The sequence below is a fragment of the Melanostigma gelatinosum genome, assembly GCF_949748355.1.
Source record: "Melanostigma gelatinosum genome assembly, chromosome: 3".
NCBI lineage: Eukaryota > Metazoa > Chordata > Actinopteri > Perciformes > Zoarcidae > Melanostigma > Melanostigma gelatinosum.
In genome coordinates this window covers 9,948,264-9,963,438 of record NC_136636.1, presented here as the reverse complement: position 1 = coordinate 9,963,438, position 15,175 = coordinate 9,948,264, and the positions used below count along the sequence as shown (strand labels likewise).

Here is a 15,175-nt window from a genome sequence, read left to right as displayed (position 1 = left end):
AACATCTTTTTTGGTTTATTCAGGCTGCTTGGTTCATTTTTGCAGCACAACTGTTGTACACATACTATTATATTATACACATACACACATACACACAGCTATCCAGAGCTTTCAAAGCAGCAAGCGTTGAACCCGTTTGGTGTCATTTGCAAGTGTGCTATTGCCCATTTGACGTTGTTCAATAGTGTGCAGTTGGGTACCGTTCCACTAATGACTCTGGCACCTAAGCGCTGTTTTCCAAACACGGCAATTGATGTTTTAGGCTCTAAATGATTGGTTTTAGTCCAAGAATTTAGCTGTGAGGCTGTTGAAGTGCTATTTTTATTGGGCTGCATTTTTTTCTCCCTACACTGACATTGTGCACTGAGATTAATTAGTTCTCCTTTCACAACACAAGCAGACACACAGTTTGTGTGTTTGTGAAAGCATACACAAACACCCGCAAAAGCAGAAAACACTCCGGTTCCCACACACTCTTTGAAAGATTCAGATATGAAATGTTTAAAATCAGAGATAAACATGGAGCTACAATGTGTGGCTTGTATATCAAGGATTAGAGGACTTATGTCGCAACAGGATTTGGAAAAACTTGTCCACGCATTTATCTTCAGCAGACTGGACTACTATAACGGTGTGTTTACAGGTCTCTGTAAAAAATCCGTCAGAAAGCTGCAGCTGATTCAGAACGCTGCAGCTCGAGTCCTCACTAAGACCAGGAGGGTGGATCACATCACTCCAGTTCTGATGTCTTTGCACTGGCTTCCTGTCCAACAAAGAATTTACTTTAAAATCCTGCTGTTGGTTTACAAAGCACTGAATGGTTTGGGACCAAAATACATCTCTGATCTGCTGCTACCTTATGAACCATCCCGACCCCTCAGGTCGTCTGGGACCGGTCTACTTTCTGTTCCCAGAGTCAGAACTAAACATGGAGAAGCAGCGTTCAGTTTTTCTGCTCCACATATCTGGAACAAAGTCCCAGAAAGCTGCAGGTCTGCTGAGACCCTCAGCTCATTTAAATCAAGATTGAAGACTTTTCTGTTTGCTGCTGCCTTTAATTGAACCACATTCAATTCATATATGAATCAATTTCCTGCATTTCTGCATTTTACTACTGAATTTTATTTCTTACACTGTTTTTTTTATTTTTTTTATGTTTTAATGCAATGACTGTTCTTAATTGTTTTTAAATCTCCTTTTCTTTTGATGTTTTGATGTTTTATGTGAAGCACTTTGAATTACCTTGTTGTTGAAATGTGCTATACAAATAAACTTGTCTTGCCTTGTATGGTATCCTCAAAATCACATTCACAGCCACACAGACAGTGACAAACACACACACACACACACACACACACACGCACACACACACACACACACACGGTCTGGCGCTGTCTCCCAGTGTAGTGCAGCAATGTCCTAGTAGTGGCCTTGGATGCTGCCTGGCCCTCCATCATCCATCATCTCCTGCCTGCCTTCTCCTAGGGGACAGGAAGAGCATTACGTCTAGCCCTTAGAAACCAATTAAAACAACACAGCCGATGTGTGTGGGTGCGTGTGCGTGTGCTTTTCAGTGTTTAAGCATGTGGCACACTTCTGTGCTCTGTTCTTTGCTTCTTTGTGATCTTTTGTGTATGAAAAAAGTGTTTTTGTGTGCCCTAAAATCTGTCTGATATTGCATGGAGTCGTGTCGGTGTGCGAGTCTTTGTCTCGTTTCACAGCTTAGGTACTTGCAAAAGGCCAAAGATTTCTCCTTCATGGGTTAAGCTGCAATATTGGCCTTTGCCCGACTTCTTTGTCTCTCTCTGCCGCTTGATTTTCTTGTCACTTTCTTTTCTTCCTTGTAACCTCTGTCCCTCATTCCCATGTTCAACTGTTTTACATTTCCTTAACTTTATCAAACCTCGCTCCTTTTCACTTTCCCTTCCTGTCCTTCTTCTCCTTCCCTTTTCATCGTCCTTCATCTATCCTGTCCTTCTTTCAGCTTCCCCTCTTCATTTCCTCCTCCTGTCAGCCAGTGTCAAGAGAGATTCTCTTTAGAGCTCTGTATTGACCAGGCCTCTGTGATTTGTCGCTCGTGTTTTAGACCAAAACAATAGGTCTCACAGAAATAATGAAACAAACCAGTGCTGAGTAAATACTTATATTTAAACTGTATATCTGCTAATATGACGTCTAAATTTAGCTTTTTATCTGAACATCTCAGCTACAGGAATATAATTGACTCCAGTTTGATTCTGACTTCGGTCACAGTTTTGTTCTGCATGTTTGTGCGGATTTACATCTTCAATCATATAATTATTGACTTGTAAACATTTAGTGGCAGAGACTATACTATCCTTGTCATTACTCATTTCATTACCTCCATCGATTTGTTTGCGACTTTTTGTTTTTCCGAGTCTCTCAGATCGACCTCAGGCCATGTTCATATCCTCTCGCTCTCTCGCTCTCTCTCTCTCTCTGTGTCCCCTGCTTCCCCCCTTCCTCCTCCTCTTCCTACAACTAGCAGATGCTATCTGTGCACTGCCGCTCAGCCGGCCACAATAGGCCTCACACAAAGCCTCCGACACAACGGGACAAGTCGGAGACCAAGAGGAAAAAAGGGAATTTGAATGAGTGTGGAGCGCCGCGACTGCGAGAAGAGAATGGAGCGAGTGTTTAGGCTGGTGGCTTTTATCAAAAAGGGCTTTTTGTTTGTGTTGGTTAGTTGGTGATGTAACAACTTTTGTGTTTTGATAAGCCAGTGCTTATAGAGACAGAGATTCGATTACCATATCTGAAGATTCTGACTGGTGCACAACTGTGTGCCACTCACTCTTTTTTTTCTCCAGCTAAAACATAAGCAGTCAGGCACATTGTCAAAGAGACAGCGAGTGAATTAAGAAGACAGAAGTCCGGAGAAGAAGAGGAAGAGGGCAAGGGAAGGAGGAGGGATGTTCATCAGAAGCCTTGCTGCTCTAAGATGGGAAACACTCCTTAATTGTATCACTGTGGCATTTCAGTTCTGGCCTGCATGACACTGGGCTTTGTTCCCATTGTGTGTTTCTGTTAATGGTGTCTTGAACACCTGTGGCTTTTACTAGTCCGCCACCTTTTCTATAATGATGCTAGACTGGGGATCATTGTCGGGTACCAGGCGGGGAAATAGAGTTGTTTAGAATTTATATGTGAGGCAGTAGATGCACTTAAAGAAATAGTTTGGAAAGTCACTTATTCTCTTTCTTGCAGAGAGCTAGAGAAGAAGATTGCTATCTTATTATCTTATGTTTGAACAGTAAATATTTTATGAAGTTACACATGCTAGAAGGCCAAGTTAACCGTCTGCTTGCCGGTAGCTTCATGTTTACTGTACATACGTGAGAGTGGTATTATGGTATACCATAAGCTTCGTCACCAGTTCATTCTTCATCCCTGTTTTAACCTGTTCCGCATTTGTGTTCTCATCTCTTTTTTTACGTTGAAACAGCCAAATGCATTTCTCATGAAGCACAGTCACACCATTATTTACAACCGACATCATTTCTCTTGCATTGATGCTGCCAGTGGGTTTGCCAATAGAGGTCCAGTCAATTTACATGGTGCTCTGGAGTAAAGTTCAACTTTGGCCAAGTGTGACGAATTAACCAACTAGTCCCGATGTCACCAAGCTGGCAGCACAACCAATTTTGCAACAGCACACAAATTAATTTGTCTTTTCGACTCTTTTCGAAACTGTTGCAAGCATTAGCACTGGCCAACAAAAATACAAATCGAACCAACTGTTTTAAAATATGCATGTGGTTTCTGCCACTTAGCCCCCCTCTCTGTTCTTGTGTGCTATCTATTCTACACAAACCTGATAATATGTGGATATCGTATTGTTATTTGGGGCTTCATACTTATAGGGGAAATATCTGGCTTCTGGGAACTTAATCAGGGATCATCCATTGTAGCTTTCCTTTACGGCAAGGCAGGTCAAAGGGTGACCTTACCGCACCCCCACGACACCCAACCATCAGCGTTTCGTCCTCTTCACCCGCCTCCCACCCTGCTGCGACAAAAGACCCCACCAGGTTCTTATCCAATTAGCTGGAGCCCTAATTATGCTAGCAATGACTGATTACCAGAGGGGCCGTTGTCTGCGTCGTGGGCTGGATGAATGGGCCGTGATTAGCGACTACGCTAGCCTCGGGTAGCCATTAGCACCACCGCACACCTTTTGCAGACCTCTAGGGGGAAGTCAGGGAGCAGAGGTCGCTGTGTGCGGTAATTGTGTTCTGTAGATTAATCGTCACAAGGTTAAATGAGAGATGTAAGTGAGGGCTTGATGGGTGGGTCCAGGTTAAGTGTGTGAGTTGGCGGGTTGTGAATGTTTGACTGAGTTGAGGTGGACATAATGGATCCAAGGTCATTTTTCCTCTAACTTAATGAGGAAGCAACTTAAGTATTAGATTTATTAAGAATGAGAGATGACCATAATGACTTAAGTGAACTGTCATTCATGCTGACATACAATATATCGTCTATGATGTACTGCTTTGGGTTAAATCAATTGTCCCATGTGTTGTTCCGGCTAACACATGTCCTCTCATTTGTTCTTCCAACCAGTTGACGCCAGAGACGGGGCCCAGGCAGGGAGGGACCATGCTGACCATCACGGGCGAGAACCTGGGTCTGCAGTTCAAAGACATCCAGAGCGGAGTCCGCATCGGCAAGGTGGCCTGCAACCCTCAGGAGGACCAGTACATCAGTGCTGAGCAGTACGTTGACACGACCTTTGTCTTCACTTCCACCCCTCACTCTCAGGCTCATTGTTTCTGAGACTCTCCACTCCCATGGACGTCTTTGTCCAATATTGATGTGACACTGAGTGCTAAGCACAACACTGCAACTCTCTCTCAGACCTCTGTGTCAGTAAAAACTCCGCTGGTTATTCTCCTCTTTCAAACAAAACCAATTATCTGCGAGCAGCCTCCTGCTGTGCTTGGTACTGCTTTTCTTGTGCATGTAAATCTCACAGCAGCTGAGTTAACGTGGAACCTTTCGTATCACTAATACTCAGAATAATAGCTCAATCTGAATCGCATTACCTGATGTAACCAACAATTCATTTGGCCCGTTCTGAGAGAAATTTAATTTGAAGTGGGTGGTACATGTCTTCTAAAAACTCCACAGATGAAAGCTTGTCATGTGAACACTCCCACTGATTAAATTATGTTTACTGCTTTCTGGGAAAATCTGAATCACGCCGGGTGCCGCGGATGAACTAGTTCATTCTGAGAAATGTAGTAAACATTCATAGCTCCTTGTTGAGTGTGACTGAACTCTTTGTTTTAACCTAAAACACGTTGCCTCATCGCAATATTTTTCTTCAGTAATATCATGGGAATCATGAATTTAATTTCATTATAAACGTAAAAATCACCGTAAACCACCGCCAGTGTGACGCTGGCACTGCACTTTTATACCCAGAAAGATCTGGGCCTTCTGTGAAACTACATGATGAGTCACACTCCTTTAATTTATGTTGAATTCATCCAGAAGCAGAGAAAATACAATTTAGGACGAGGCAACATCGGGGGGAAGCTCATCACAGCCGGAGCTGTCCTGAATATTCCATTACCAACTATGTAGCTGTCATTTGTACACAAATGCTCCATTTGCGGAGTTTTGCAGCCGAGTCCCAGCAGATTTAGTTTTCTCTCTGCCCCCTCGCCAAGAAGGGAACCAAGAAATGTGACTTTGATCATTTGACAGCCAGGACAAGAGAGAGATCTGCAGCTCTCACCAGCACATGACATGTCAGCCTTTATATCGTATTCACACAGAACAGACCATTTTCACCCTCGCCTGTGTAGCTGTGGATTAACATTCGGGGATTCTGTGTTAACTTTTTCACATCCAAATCACCAAGGTGTCTACATTTAACCCCATCAACCTCACAACGCAGCATTGGCCTGTTGCCATAGCAACCGCAGGAGGAGGAGGAGGAGAAGGAGGAGGGCGCGGCCTGCAGTGAGGCTGTCATGCTAATTAAACGTGATGTTAGCCATACGGTGCCATTAGTGGCCCGGTTTCTCTCGTCATTCCCGTGACCCTATCTGATCTGCAGCACGGGAGACAGGCCAGGGTAACGGGACTGACAGCACGGGTCAGAGGTCAGCTGGTGGGGAGAGAGAGAAGGAGGTGCGCTGACTGTTGGGCAAAATGTAGACACGCGTGTTCTCGCTCTGGCTGTCTTCTTCTCCCAGCTGGCACTTGTACTTCGTATATTCGCACATCCCCTGTCTTTGTGACTGGCGTTTAAATTGAAATTGCAAGTAAATGCAGCACTCCTGGTCCTTATTAGAATTCGTAGGCTTGTCGTTCACCTCGGTCATTAAATATTCACCAGATGGATTTGATTCCACATTGAGAAAAGTAAATGACAGCCAGTAGTGCAGAGAGAAACAACCCGCTATAACCTCTTTTTTATTGTTTTATGAGTAGTTTCTGTGTGCCAATTTGGCATGTGTTTAATGTTTTACCACCACATTCCACCTCAGTTATTTGATTGAGGAAGGTATAATTTATAATGTTGTCGTCGTTACAAATGCACCGTGAACTTTCTGTCTCTCTAACCGCGTAATAACAGCTCAATGTAGCCACCTGTCATCTGTGCAGTAATGAGGCAAGCGAAGCCGCAGTTTCTGACTGAGAAGCTGTCCAGCATTTTAATGACGGCCCCTGTCATAGTGGGAGACCTGGGAATAAATGAAAGGGGGAAATAAAAACAATGGAAACACACGGCATCGGAATGTGAAATTCATTGTCGCCGCAGTTGCCATGGTCACCTGCGGAGAGGATGGGAAGCAGGAGAGTTAATAACTCATCTCAGGGAGGGAGGGAAGCTGAGGAGATGTGTAGGATATGAGCTTGTTCAATTAATCAGCTTCTCCCACTTTAACCCCCCCCCCCCCCTCTCTTTCTTACGCTCTCTCTCCTTCTCTTCCTCCCTCTCTCCTCTGCACTATTGCCCTTTCTCTCTGTCTCATTCGTTCTTTCTGGCTAATTAACAGTCAAGTGTGTCTCCAGTGGGTGAAACATGGAGTAAGTGTGTGTGCGTGTGTGTTCTCCCCGCGGGCGACACTGCCACTCGTCCCCTCATTCAATCATTTCTCCAGTGGATTTTCATTTGTTCAGCCAGCACCCAGGGCCAAGTACGAGGCTTCTAGTTCTATAGCACGCCCTAATGCAGACACGCACACATGAACACGCGCACAGAAAACTCCACCCTGTCTTAGCACTGCAGATTCCTTCCAGTAGATTTGCTCTGCCTTTTTGTTATTTCTATGAATGTGGCTTCAGAAACGGTTTATCATGAACTATTGGTACTTATTTCTGACTTGGAACTCATCTTTCCACCTCTGTGTTCTGCTTTTTCAGGATTGTGTGTCGACTGAACGATGCAACAGGTTACAGGGTGCAGGAGGCTCAGGTAGAAGTGTGCGTTAGGGATTGCATTCACCCCGACTACAAAGCAGTGTCCACCAAGGCCTTCACGTTTGTGGTAAGTGTACGAGCGTTGCTACAAAGTTACAGCTCAGATAAATCTTTTTTTGGGGGGGGGGGGGATGATTTTGAGACTGTATTTGAACATCTCTGTTGAAGCTCTGCAGCCATTATTTATCCACCTGTCCTCTGCCTGTGTCCCTCCGTAGTCTCCGTACTTTAACCGTGTCCTTCCGTCCACTGGGCCGCTGTCCGGAGGAACACGGATCACCATTGAAGGCAGTCATCTCAATGCAGGCAGTGATGTAGCGGTGAAAATAGGACTTCACCCCTGTCGCTTCGAGAGGTGTGTGAATCCGATTTTAACATCATTTGAATTGTGAGCTCATACTTGATGACAAACCCAGTGTTATGTTTGATTTACAACTCGTATGCACATGTTTTCTTCACATCAAAAGATGAATACATTGACTTGGAATGAATATATAGTAAGTATTGCCACATAAAAGTATTTGTTTTCTACTTCATTCGATATCCAGTTCCGTTGCATGAACTTATGGTCTTATACCTTGAAGGCATTGAGTACTGATACCCAGCTCTAGTATTGATAGAGGCAGATTTCAGCTTAAACTTCCAGTGCGGTATTCTGGAGGCAGGAACTATATTGATGAAAGCTCTCCAAAAAGTAGAGAACAATGTTCATGTCAGAAAGATGTCAGAAGTTTTCTTTTTGGCTTATGCTCCTCAGAAGATCATTACAAGTTCTCATCATTTCCCCACCTGTCTTTTACTTCGGCCATCTTTCCCTTTTTCCTGTGTTTTGATAATTATAGTTATTCCCTGTTTTAATAAAAGAAAATCACCTTTTCTTTTTTTTTCCTGGTTGCTGCCTTTTGATTTGCAGAAGGTCTGAAAAAATGCTACTGGTAAGAAGAAGACCTGCAGTACTGTAATTCACAGCAATTGTGAGAATGACAGTGTAGCCTTTCTCTGGGAAGCTGATATCATTGTTCAGTTGTGCTGTGAGTGACTTAAGTGCATGGCCCACATTTTGACAGAGATATGACTATAGTTTGGAAGGAACGATATAGTGTTGCATGTAATTGGAAACTCGTATTTTTCCAGCTTTAAACTCGTGTTTGAAATACTTTGAAAACAAAAAAAAGATTAAAACTTTTAGTTTTTCAGAATAATCTGCTCATCACTGTTATCGTACATTGTCACTCAATCTGCAAGAGATTGTTGCTGAGGCACTAGTCCAGTTCTTGTTTCTCTTTTAGAACAAACTGCTCTAACACTGGTGTTTTTATTATAGTGGTTCCCTTCTCTCGGGCAACAAGTGACAGGTTAAACTAATGAGCTTGGACCGATCAAGTTCTTTTTATATCGTATCAAAAGAAAAAGTAAAGGCCAATTTAAAGCTCTTGAAGCACATCCCGAGAAAGGTGAACATAATAGTCTTGGCCTTTCATTCGCTGAGCAGCAATAACCTTTATGGCCAAAGTAATGAACTAGTTGAGTCCATCTCTTTTAATGCGTCTTTGTATTCAGTGGGGCCTCCGCTTTAATCAAAACCTATTTACCCCAAGTCACTCGTCCTCTTATCTCCGCCTGCAACCCCATTTCTTTCCTTCTCTTTTCTTTCTTTCTGTATATCGCCCTCTTGGCTTTCCTTTGTGCGGCCGCAACCTTGAAAATACGTACGCGGCGCCGCAGACGCTCTCGGCAGCCACGCTGTTGTGAGACTGGTTGCCGTGGAAACGCAGCACTATAGCGGAATGTGTGTGATGTTTTTTTTCTTTCATATCCTTCATTTTTTTCCTCCTATCTTCAGTCCTGTTTCAGTCTGAGGACGCTGTCGAAATCGCCTCCCGGGAGACGGCGGGGATGTGTCCGACAAAGACGCCCGATTCCCCCGATTCTTTGCTTTCTTTCACCGTTTTTCACTCGTTTATCCAAACCCGACCCCACCCCGTCGCAAGCCGCGGGGATAGAATGGGTTTCCACTCTTTCATCTTCTCCATCATCTCCTGTCTTTCTGTGGATTTCACTTTCACAGCAGATAACGGGGGAGGATTTGTGTACGGCTCAGCTTGTTCTACTCCTGTTCAAAGTTTCACACTGCGCCGCCTGCCATCATGCCTGCGCAATGCACACACCCCATTTGCTCACACTTGCGGTGCTCTGTAGGATGTTAGCAGACGACGACTGACACAAAACACATACTCGCACAATGTTTAATCTTCTACCTGCGCACTGTATTTATATGCAAATCCATACTTCCAAACAGTCAAAGCACACCTGCTCAACACACTGCTGTCTCACAGGGAGCTATCCCGTCCCGCCGCTCGGTCAGCAGCGTGTCCCCCTGTCAGGGGTAGGGGACGGGGGGGAATGAGCCACTGGAGTGGAGCACAAAGTTTCTGGCAGCGGTACAAAGTTTCCCAGCAGGTCACAGCTGGCTGCCTGTCTGCCACGAAGGGAGTTACATCACACAGAGAGACGACCAGCCTGATCTGCCACTTCAGATCTATCAGCCAGAGAAGGCGCAGGAGGGAAGGACAGAGAGAGAGAGAGAGAGAAAGGGAGAGAGCTTTGAAATGCATCATTCTGTGATTCAGGCTGATGAAGCCACGGCTGGACAGACTGAAAGTGTTTTTTGTCGCATCTGATAAATAATGTATGAGTTATTTAAGGGGTATAATAAGGACTTTTTTTCAGCTCCCAAATACTCAAAAGTCCACTTTAAGAGAGGCCATCCGCAACCTTTTTATGAAACATCTCTTTGTATTGTCTCCTGCCCTCCCAACTTCATCTCCTGCCGTTCTAGGCGGAGCAACAAGGAGATAGTGTGCGTGACTCCGGCGGGGCAAACCTCGGGTACCACCCCGGTCATGGTGGACATCAACTCTGCTGAGCTGAGGAACCCAGAGGTCAAGTTCAACTACTCTGACGATCCCACCATCCTCAAGATCGAGCCCGACTGGAGTATCGCCAGGTGAGGACGCAATAAGGGCTTTTCCCTCCGCGACTCCGGTTGCAGCAAAAATGTACTTTTTGTATGAACGTCAAGGATTTTCTGTGTTCTCAAAACCCAAGACTGCATGATTGGTTGATTCTCGCTTTTTCATGCATTGCGCATGTCAAGGAAGGGTTTGCAAACTGGGCAATATCGGCATAAATTGGTATATTTTTTAAGCTCATGCAAAATGTCATGATTATTTCATTACCTACAGTTCACATCAACACAGATTTTGATCTGCAATTCTGCTTGATGTACATCTATAGAACAGATACAAATGCGTCAATACATTATTAATACCTGCTGGTGGATGTGCTAACCATTAATGCCTTTTTCCAAGGAGCATAGTCGACTAAACTGAAATATGAACTCTCTGTAATATTCTGCCAGCATATTCCCCGGCTGGGTCTGAAAGACAAAAACTGACATTCTTCTCCATTTTCACACTGTTTTTCGTTTCAAAAGTAAATCTTTGAGAGCAGGCGCAGCAGTAAAGGAGGCTCCTGAAGCAGTGCACTGCTACAGTTGATGAGTTGCAGCAGAGATGTATCTGTAAATATTACTTGACTTATTGCAATGAGACTACATACCCACGGGAAGACTTCTTGTGCATACACAAGCTGTGTTGTGGAGGGAAAAATAAAAAAGCTTGGAGCTACCAAGTGCTAATGGACTCACTTGCATGACCTAGAAACTCTTCTACTCAGAAATGAAGCCAGCACACACACACACACACACACTGTTGACTGTCTCATTTACTTCAAAAGTATAATTCCAGGAACATGTGAGTTTTTTTTATACATATTTCTTGTTTTGTAATTAGAGCAACTCTATACAGTATCTTCCAGGTTTTTATTTCGGAGTATCACCTCTTAGGAGAGCCCACATTCAATTTTTCCACCGGACACATTGTCCATTCAAACAGTCTCACAATCCACTTCTTCTGCATCACCGCAGGTGGTTGAGGTGAAAATGGGCGCCGCGTTTAAAACTCTGCAGGGAGAAAAAGTCTCTTGTCACGCAAAAGAGGTGTGAGCGGATGAGAAGTCTCATTTGGAATGGCATGAATAAAGTAGTCGAGGGTTGGCACGGGGAAAGGAGAATGAAAGCGTTGGTTCCAACCTCAGGGGGGGGAAATAACCTCGGCACTGGGCTTGTGTTTGGTGTTTCACTCAGCGCTCCCAGAGGAGGAGGTGCATTGTTCTCCAGGCCAATCACGCTTTTATTTACCGAGCTATTTTGTCACCGCGTCCCCTTTCGTGACCCGTTTGACGGGCGATTTCAAACGGCGCTGAGCCTCCCTCGTCCAAAACACGAATCTGACATGACTCAGACTTGTTCCCCTCCCTTCAGGAAGAGGCTTTTGAGGTGACGACGGACACGCATGGCGCTGTGAACATTGCGTGACACACCACTTTGTTTACACAGTGTAGTACAGTTCACTCAGTGCACCATTAAAGTGTACACTGTGTGTGTGTGTGGAAAGGATTCTTATCTTCTCACAGAACTACTCTGTTGAGAGTTGCTACATATTGATACCAAGCAGATTTTTACTGATCTTGAGCTTCTTGTTCACAGTTTCCTCTACATGGTCACAGCTCTATCTTATCCCGCCAACAAAGCTGTAACTGAATGTAATTCTCCTTTTGTCTGCTCACTTTTCACACCAGACTCTATATTCACCACTTCGACATCTGCCAGGCCTGGGACTGGCTTTAGATACCGGCTCCATCTGGCCAACCCCCTGGATGTGGATGCTTTGTCTTGTGGGAACTGTGTCCGTGTATCTTTACATTTAAGGATGCTCTCGTTCCATCATGGAATGGATGTTATGTTGGCTGAGTAGATCACAAGTCCTCAGCTGCCACTGCTCAGAGAGAAGAAACGCCAGAGCCTCTGAAATGGTTGATATTCACATAGAAGAGCTTTCTTCCAAGGCTTTACAGCACTTGAATAATGACACAGAATACACTTTTTTTTTGGTGTATCATTGCCTGTATGAAACCTAGCAATATACCAGCCAGCGTATCATTTGTCTCATGCTTAGAAATACTGCAGTGCAACTTTCATACGCTGTGGAAATATCTCCCCTGGCTTTCAAGAGGTGCGGAGGAGAGGCCAAAAGCTTTGGCTCTCAGGAGTGATGCTACATATTCGCTCATTCTTCCCTCCAGCCTCCATATCGGTTTAAAGCCGCTTTTAACATTCATCCAAGGGCTTTAGCGTCGCTATCATTACCTGAAAATGGGCTCCTGTGAATAAGCAGGCGGAAGGTTGTAGCAGGAGCGAGCATTAATGGTATGTCGCTTACTGGAGGGGCCTCTTCGACTGATAGGCTGGCTGAATAAGTGAATGCACTCGGACCCTGCAAGACTGAGACAGTTCAGCAGGAGGTGCATGGATGTGTGACACACACACAAGTGCACATGGAATTGCTTTCATTTTCCCAAGTACTATGGTATAATCGTGTTTGTCCTGATGTCTTTACAACAAGTGTTGCCATTTCTCTTTTAGTGGAGGAACCATGTTGACCATAACTGGGACCAATCTGGCCACCATCAAGGAGCCCAAAATGAGAGCCAAGTATGGAGCTGCCAAGTCCGAAAATGTAAGTGGTCGGATCCAGGCACCCACACACAGTTTTTATTGACAAAACAAAAAAAAAGCAGTGACTTGACTTGGCAAGTGAGACGGAGTGAGACCAATATAGACACACAGGTGTCTCTCTCTCTCCCTCACCCACTGCCTCTGCTGTCTCCCTCTCTGTGGAAAACTCATTTTCAGGCCATGCACACACTCCTGGGACACGGACGCACACACCTGACCCGTCGGTCAACCAGCCAAGGGCCCATTTTCTGTTTGTTTTTGATGTTGAATTTCCTTTTAGCAGTTTAACCTTTGAAATGTCAACCAGCAATAAAGCGGCTCTGGCAAATCCCCCCCTCTTCACCTGGCACCACGGGGCTTAGCTAACCTTTCTCCCGCTCTTGGCTGAAAGTAAAAATATCCCTTCCGTTTCCTTTGTCAACCTCTCTGCAGTCATTTTTATTCAGCTTGGTTAATGTTTCTGCTGACCTATAAACACAGTTGTGTTCCGTGCCTTTGTGATTTGACACACCCTTTTGTGTGCGAGTGTTAATAATGTGACATATAGAACATAATGTAAGGCTGTAACACGCTGTGAAACGATTCAGAGATCTCTCTAGCCGTGCTGTGTCATTGTAAACTGCTACTGGCTGACCTCTCCGGTTTTTTTCTGTGAGTCATTACGGTCTAATTTGTTCTTCGGTGACTGATTTAAGTGTCGAACCCCACAGGGGATTTCCAGATAATATCAACACTGATTACAACACTGATGTTATTAAGCCCGCCTCTTCCTCATTATGTCATTGCGGAGACGTTTAATCACTCGTATCGCATGACCCTGTTTCAGCCGTTATGTGTTTTTGATTATGTATTGGTGGACACAATCTTTTGAGTTCTTATTTGAAAATGTACTTTGTTTACATTTCTTGCCAATACTGCAAACAGTGTAAACACGGTTGAAACGTTGTCTGATAAAAAAAGGGAAATCACCTTGTCAAACTCATTTCAGCATATTCTCTCCCATGTTCTCGTTCCCGCCTTCCTTTTTTCACTTTTCCTTTTTTTCCTGTATGTTCTCTCTCCTTCTCCAGAACTGCACGGTCGTCAACAACACCGTGATGGTGTGTCTGGCGCCCTCTGTGGCCGGATCTGACAAAGGCTTCTCGGAGTCGGGCAGCCGTCCTGAAGAGATCGGCTTCGTCATGGACGACGTGCGCGCCGTGCTGGTGGTAAACGAGACTTTCAGCTACCACCCGGACCCCGTGTTCGAACCTCTGAGCCCCTCGGGCATGCTGGAGCTGAAGCCCAGCTCACCACTCATACTCAAGGTAAATAGCCTTGTGCTCTTAGCATTGATCTGTTTTGGCCTCGTCTCTATCTAGTTTTGCTTTACATCCATCACAGCCTTTCTCTTTTTGTTCTTCTCTTGACTTTTCTATCTATCTTCTTTTTCATCAATTTCCACTCTCACGTCTTCTTCCTCTGTCTCTACCTTTCTCCTCTCTGTGTCTTCCGAACATCTTTTCTGTTTTGTGTTGCATTCTGTCTCCTTTCTTGCGTCACCTTTCACATTTTATTTCTGATGTCTGTCCTCTCTCCTTTCACAGTAGACCAGGCATGGGGGGGGGGAATGATCCGTACGTTTTGAGGAAATGATGTCAGGTTGGAGTTTGTGGTGGTTTTGCATCAAAGCTTTTCATCGAAGGTTACTCTGTAAAGGTGTGGGATAAATGTCTTAAAACTCACGAGGACTCCAGGACAAAAGCTCAGTTGACAGACTCGTAGAGCAGTGGAAGCCGAGAGCAGCGCACCAGTGATGTTGAGTATTTGTAAGCAACTTTAAAAAAGCTCAACCTAACAAGTAATTAATTTAGAAAATGCTGCAGCGACCTCCCAGTCAGCATCCACACCACTGATAACAGGCTGACAGGAATTGGAAAGCGTTTGCTGGAAACATTCCTGTACAGAACGTTGGCGACATTCTTCCTCGTTCTTTGAGTTTTCTTTCAACACAGCCGTCTGTCAGATGTGCCTCAACCTTGAAAGATGTTATTTCTTCGCCTACTTTCTCCATTGGGGTTTGGAGACCTTTAAGAA

At 44.6% G+C, this 15,175-nt stretch overlaps 1 protein-coding gene across 2 annotated transcripts in view; it reads left to right on the top strand.

Annotated features, from left to right (window-relative positions):
- Positions 1–15,175, top strand: part of plxna1b (plexin A1b) — a 158,175-nt gene that overhangs the window by 118,282 nt on the left and 24,718 nt on the right. For both annotated transcript variants that reach the window (XM_079265704.1, XM_079265705.1), the window contains exons 12-17: positions 4,588–4,739; positions 7,405–7,528; positions 7,680–7,816; positions 10,301–10,468; positions 13,007–13,100; positions 14,170–14,406. In XM_079265704.1, coding sequence (XP_079121830.1) covers positions 4,588–4,739; positions 7,405–7,528; positions 7,680–7,816; positions 10,301–10,468; positions 13,007–13,100; positions 14,170–14,406 — 912 coding nt within the window. The remainder of the gene's footprint in view (positions 1–4,587; positions 4,740–7,404; positions 7,529–7,679; positions 7,817–10,300; positions 10,469–13,006; positions 13,101–14,169; positions 14,407–15,175) is intronic.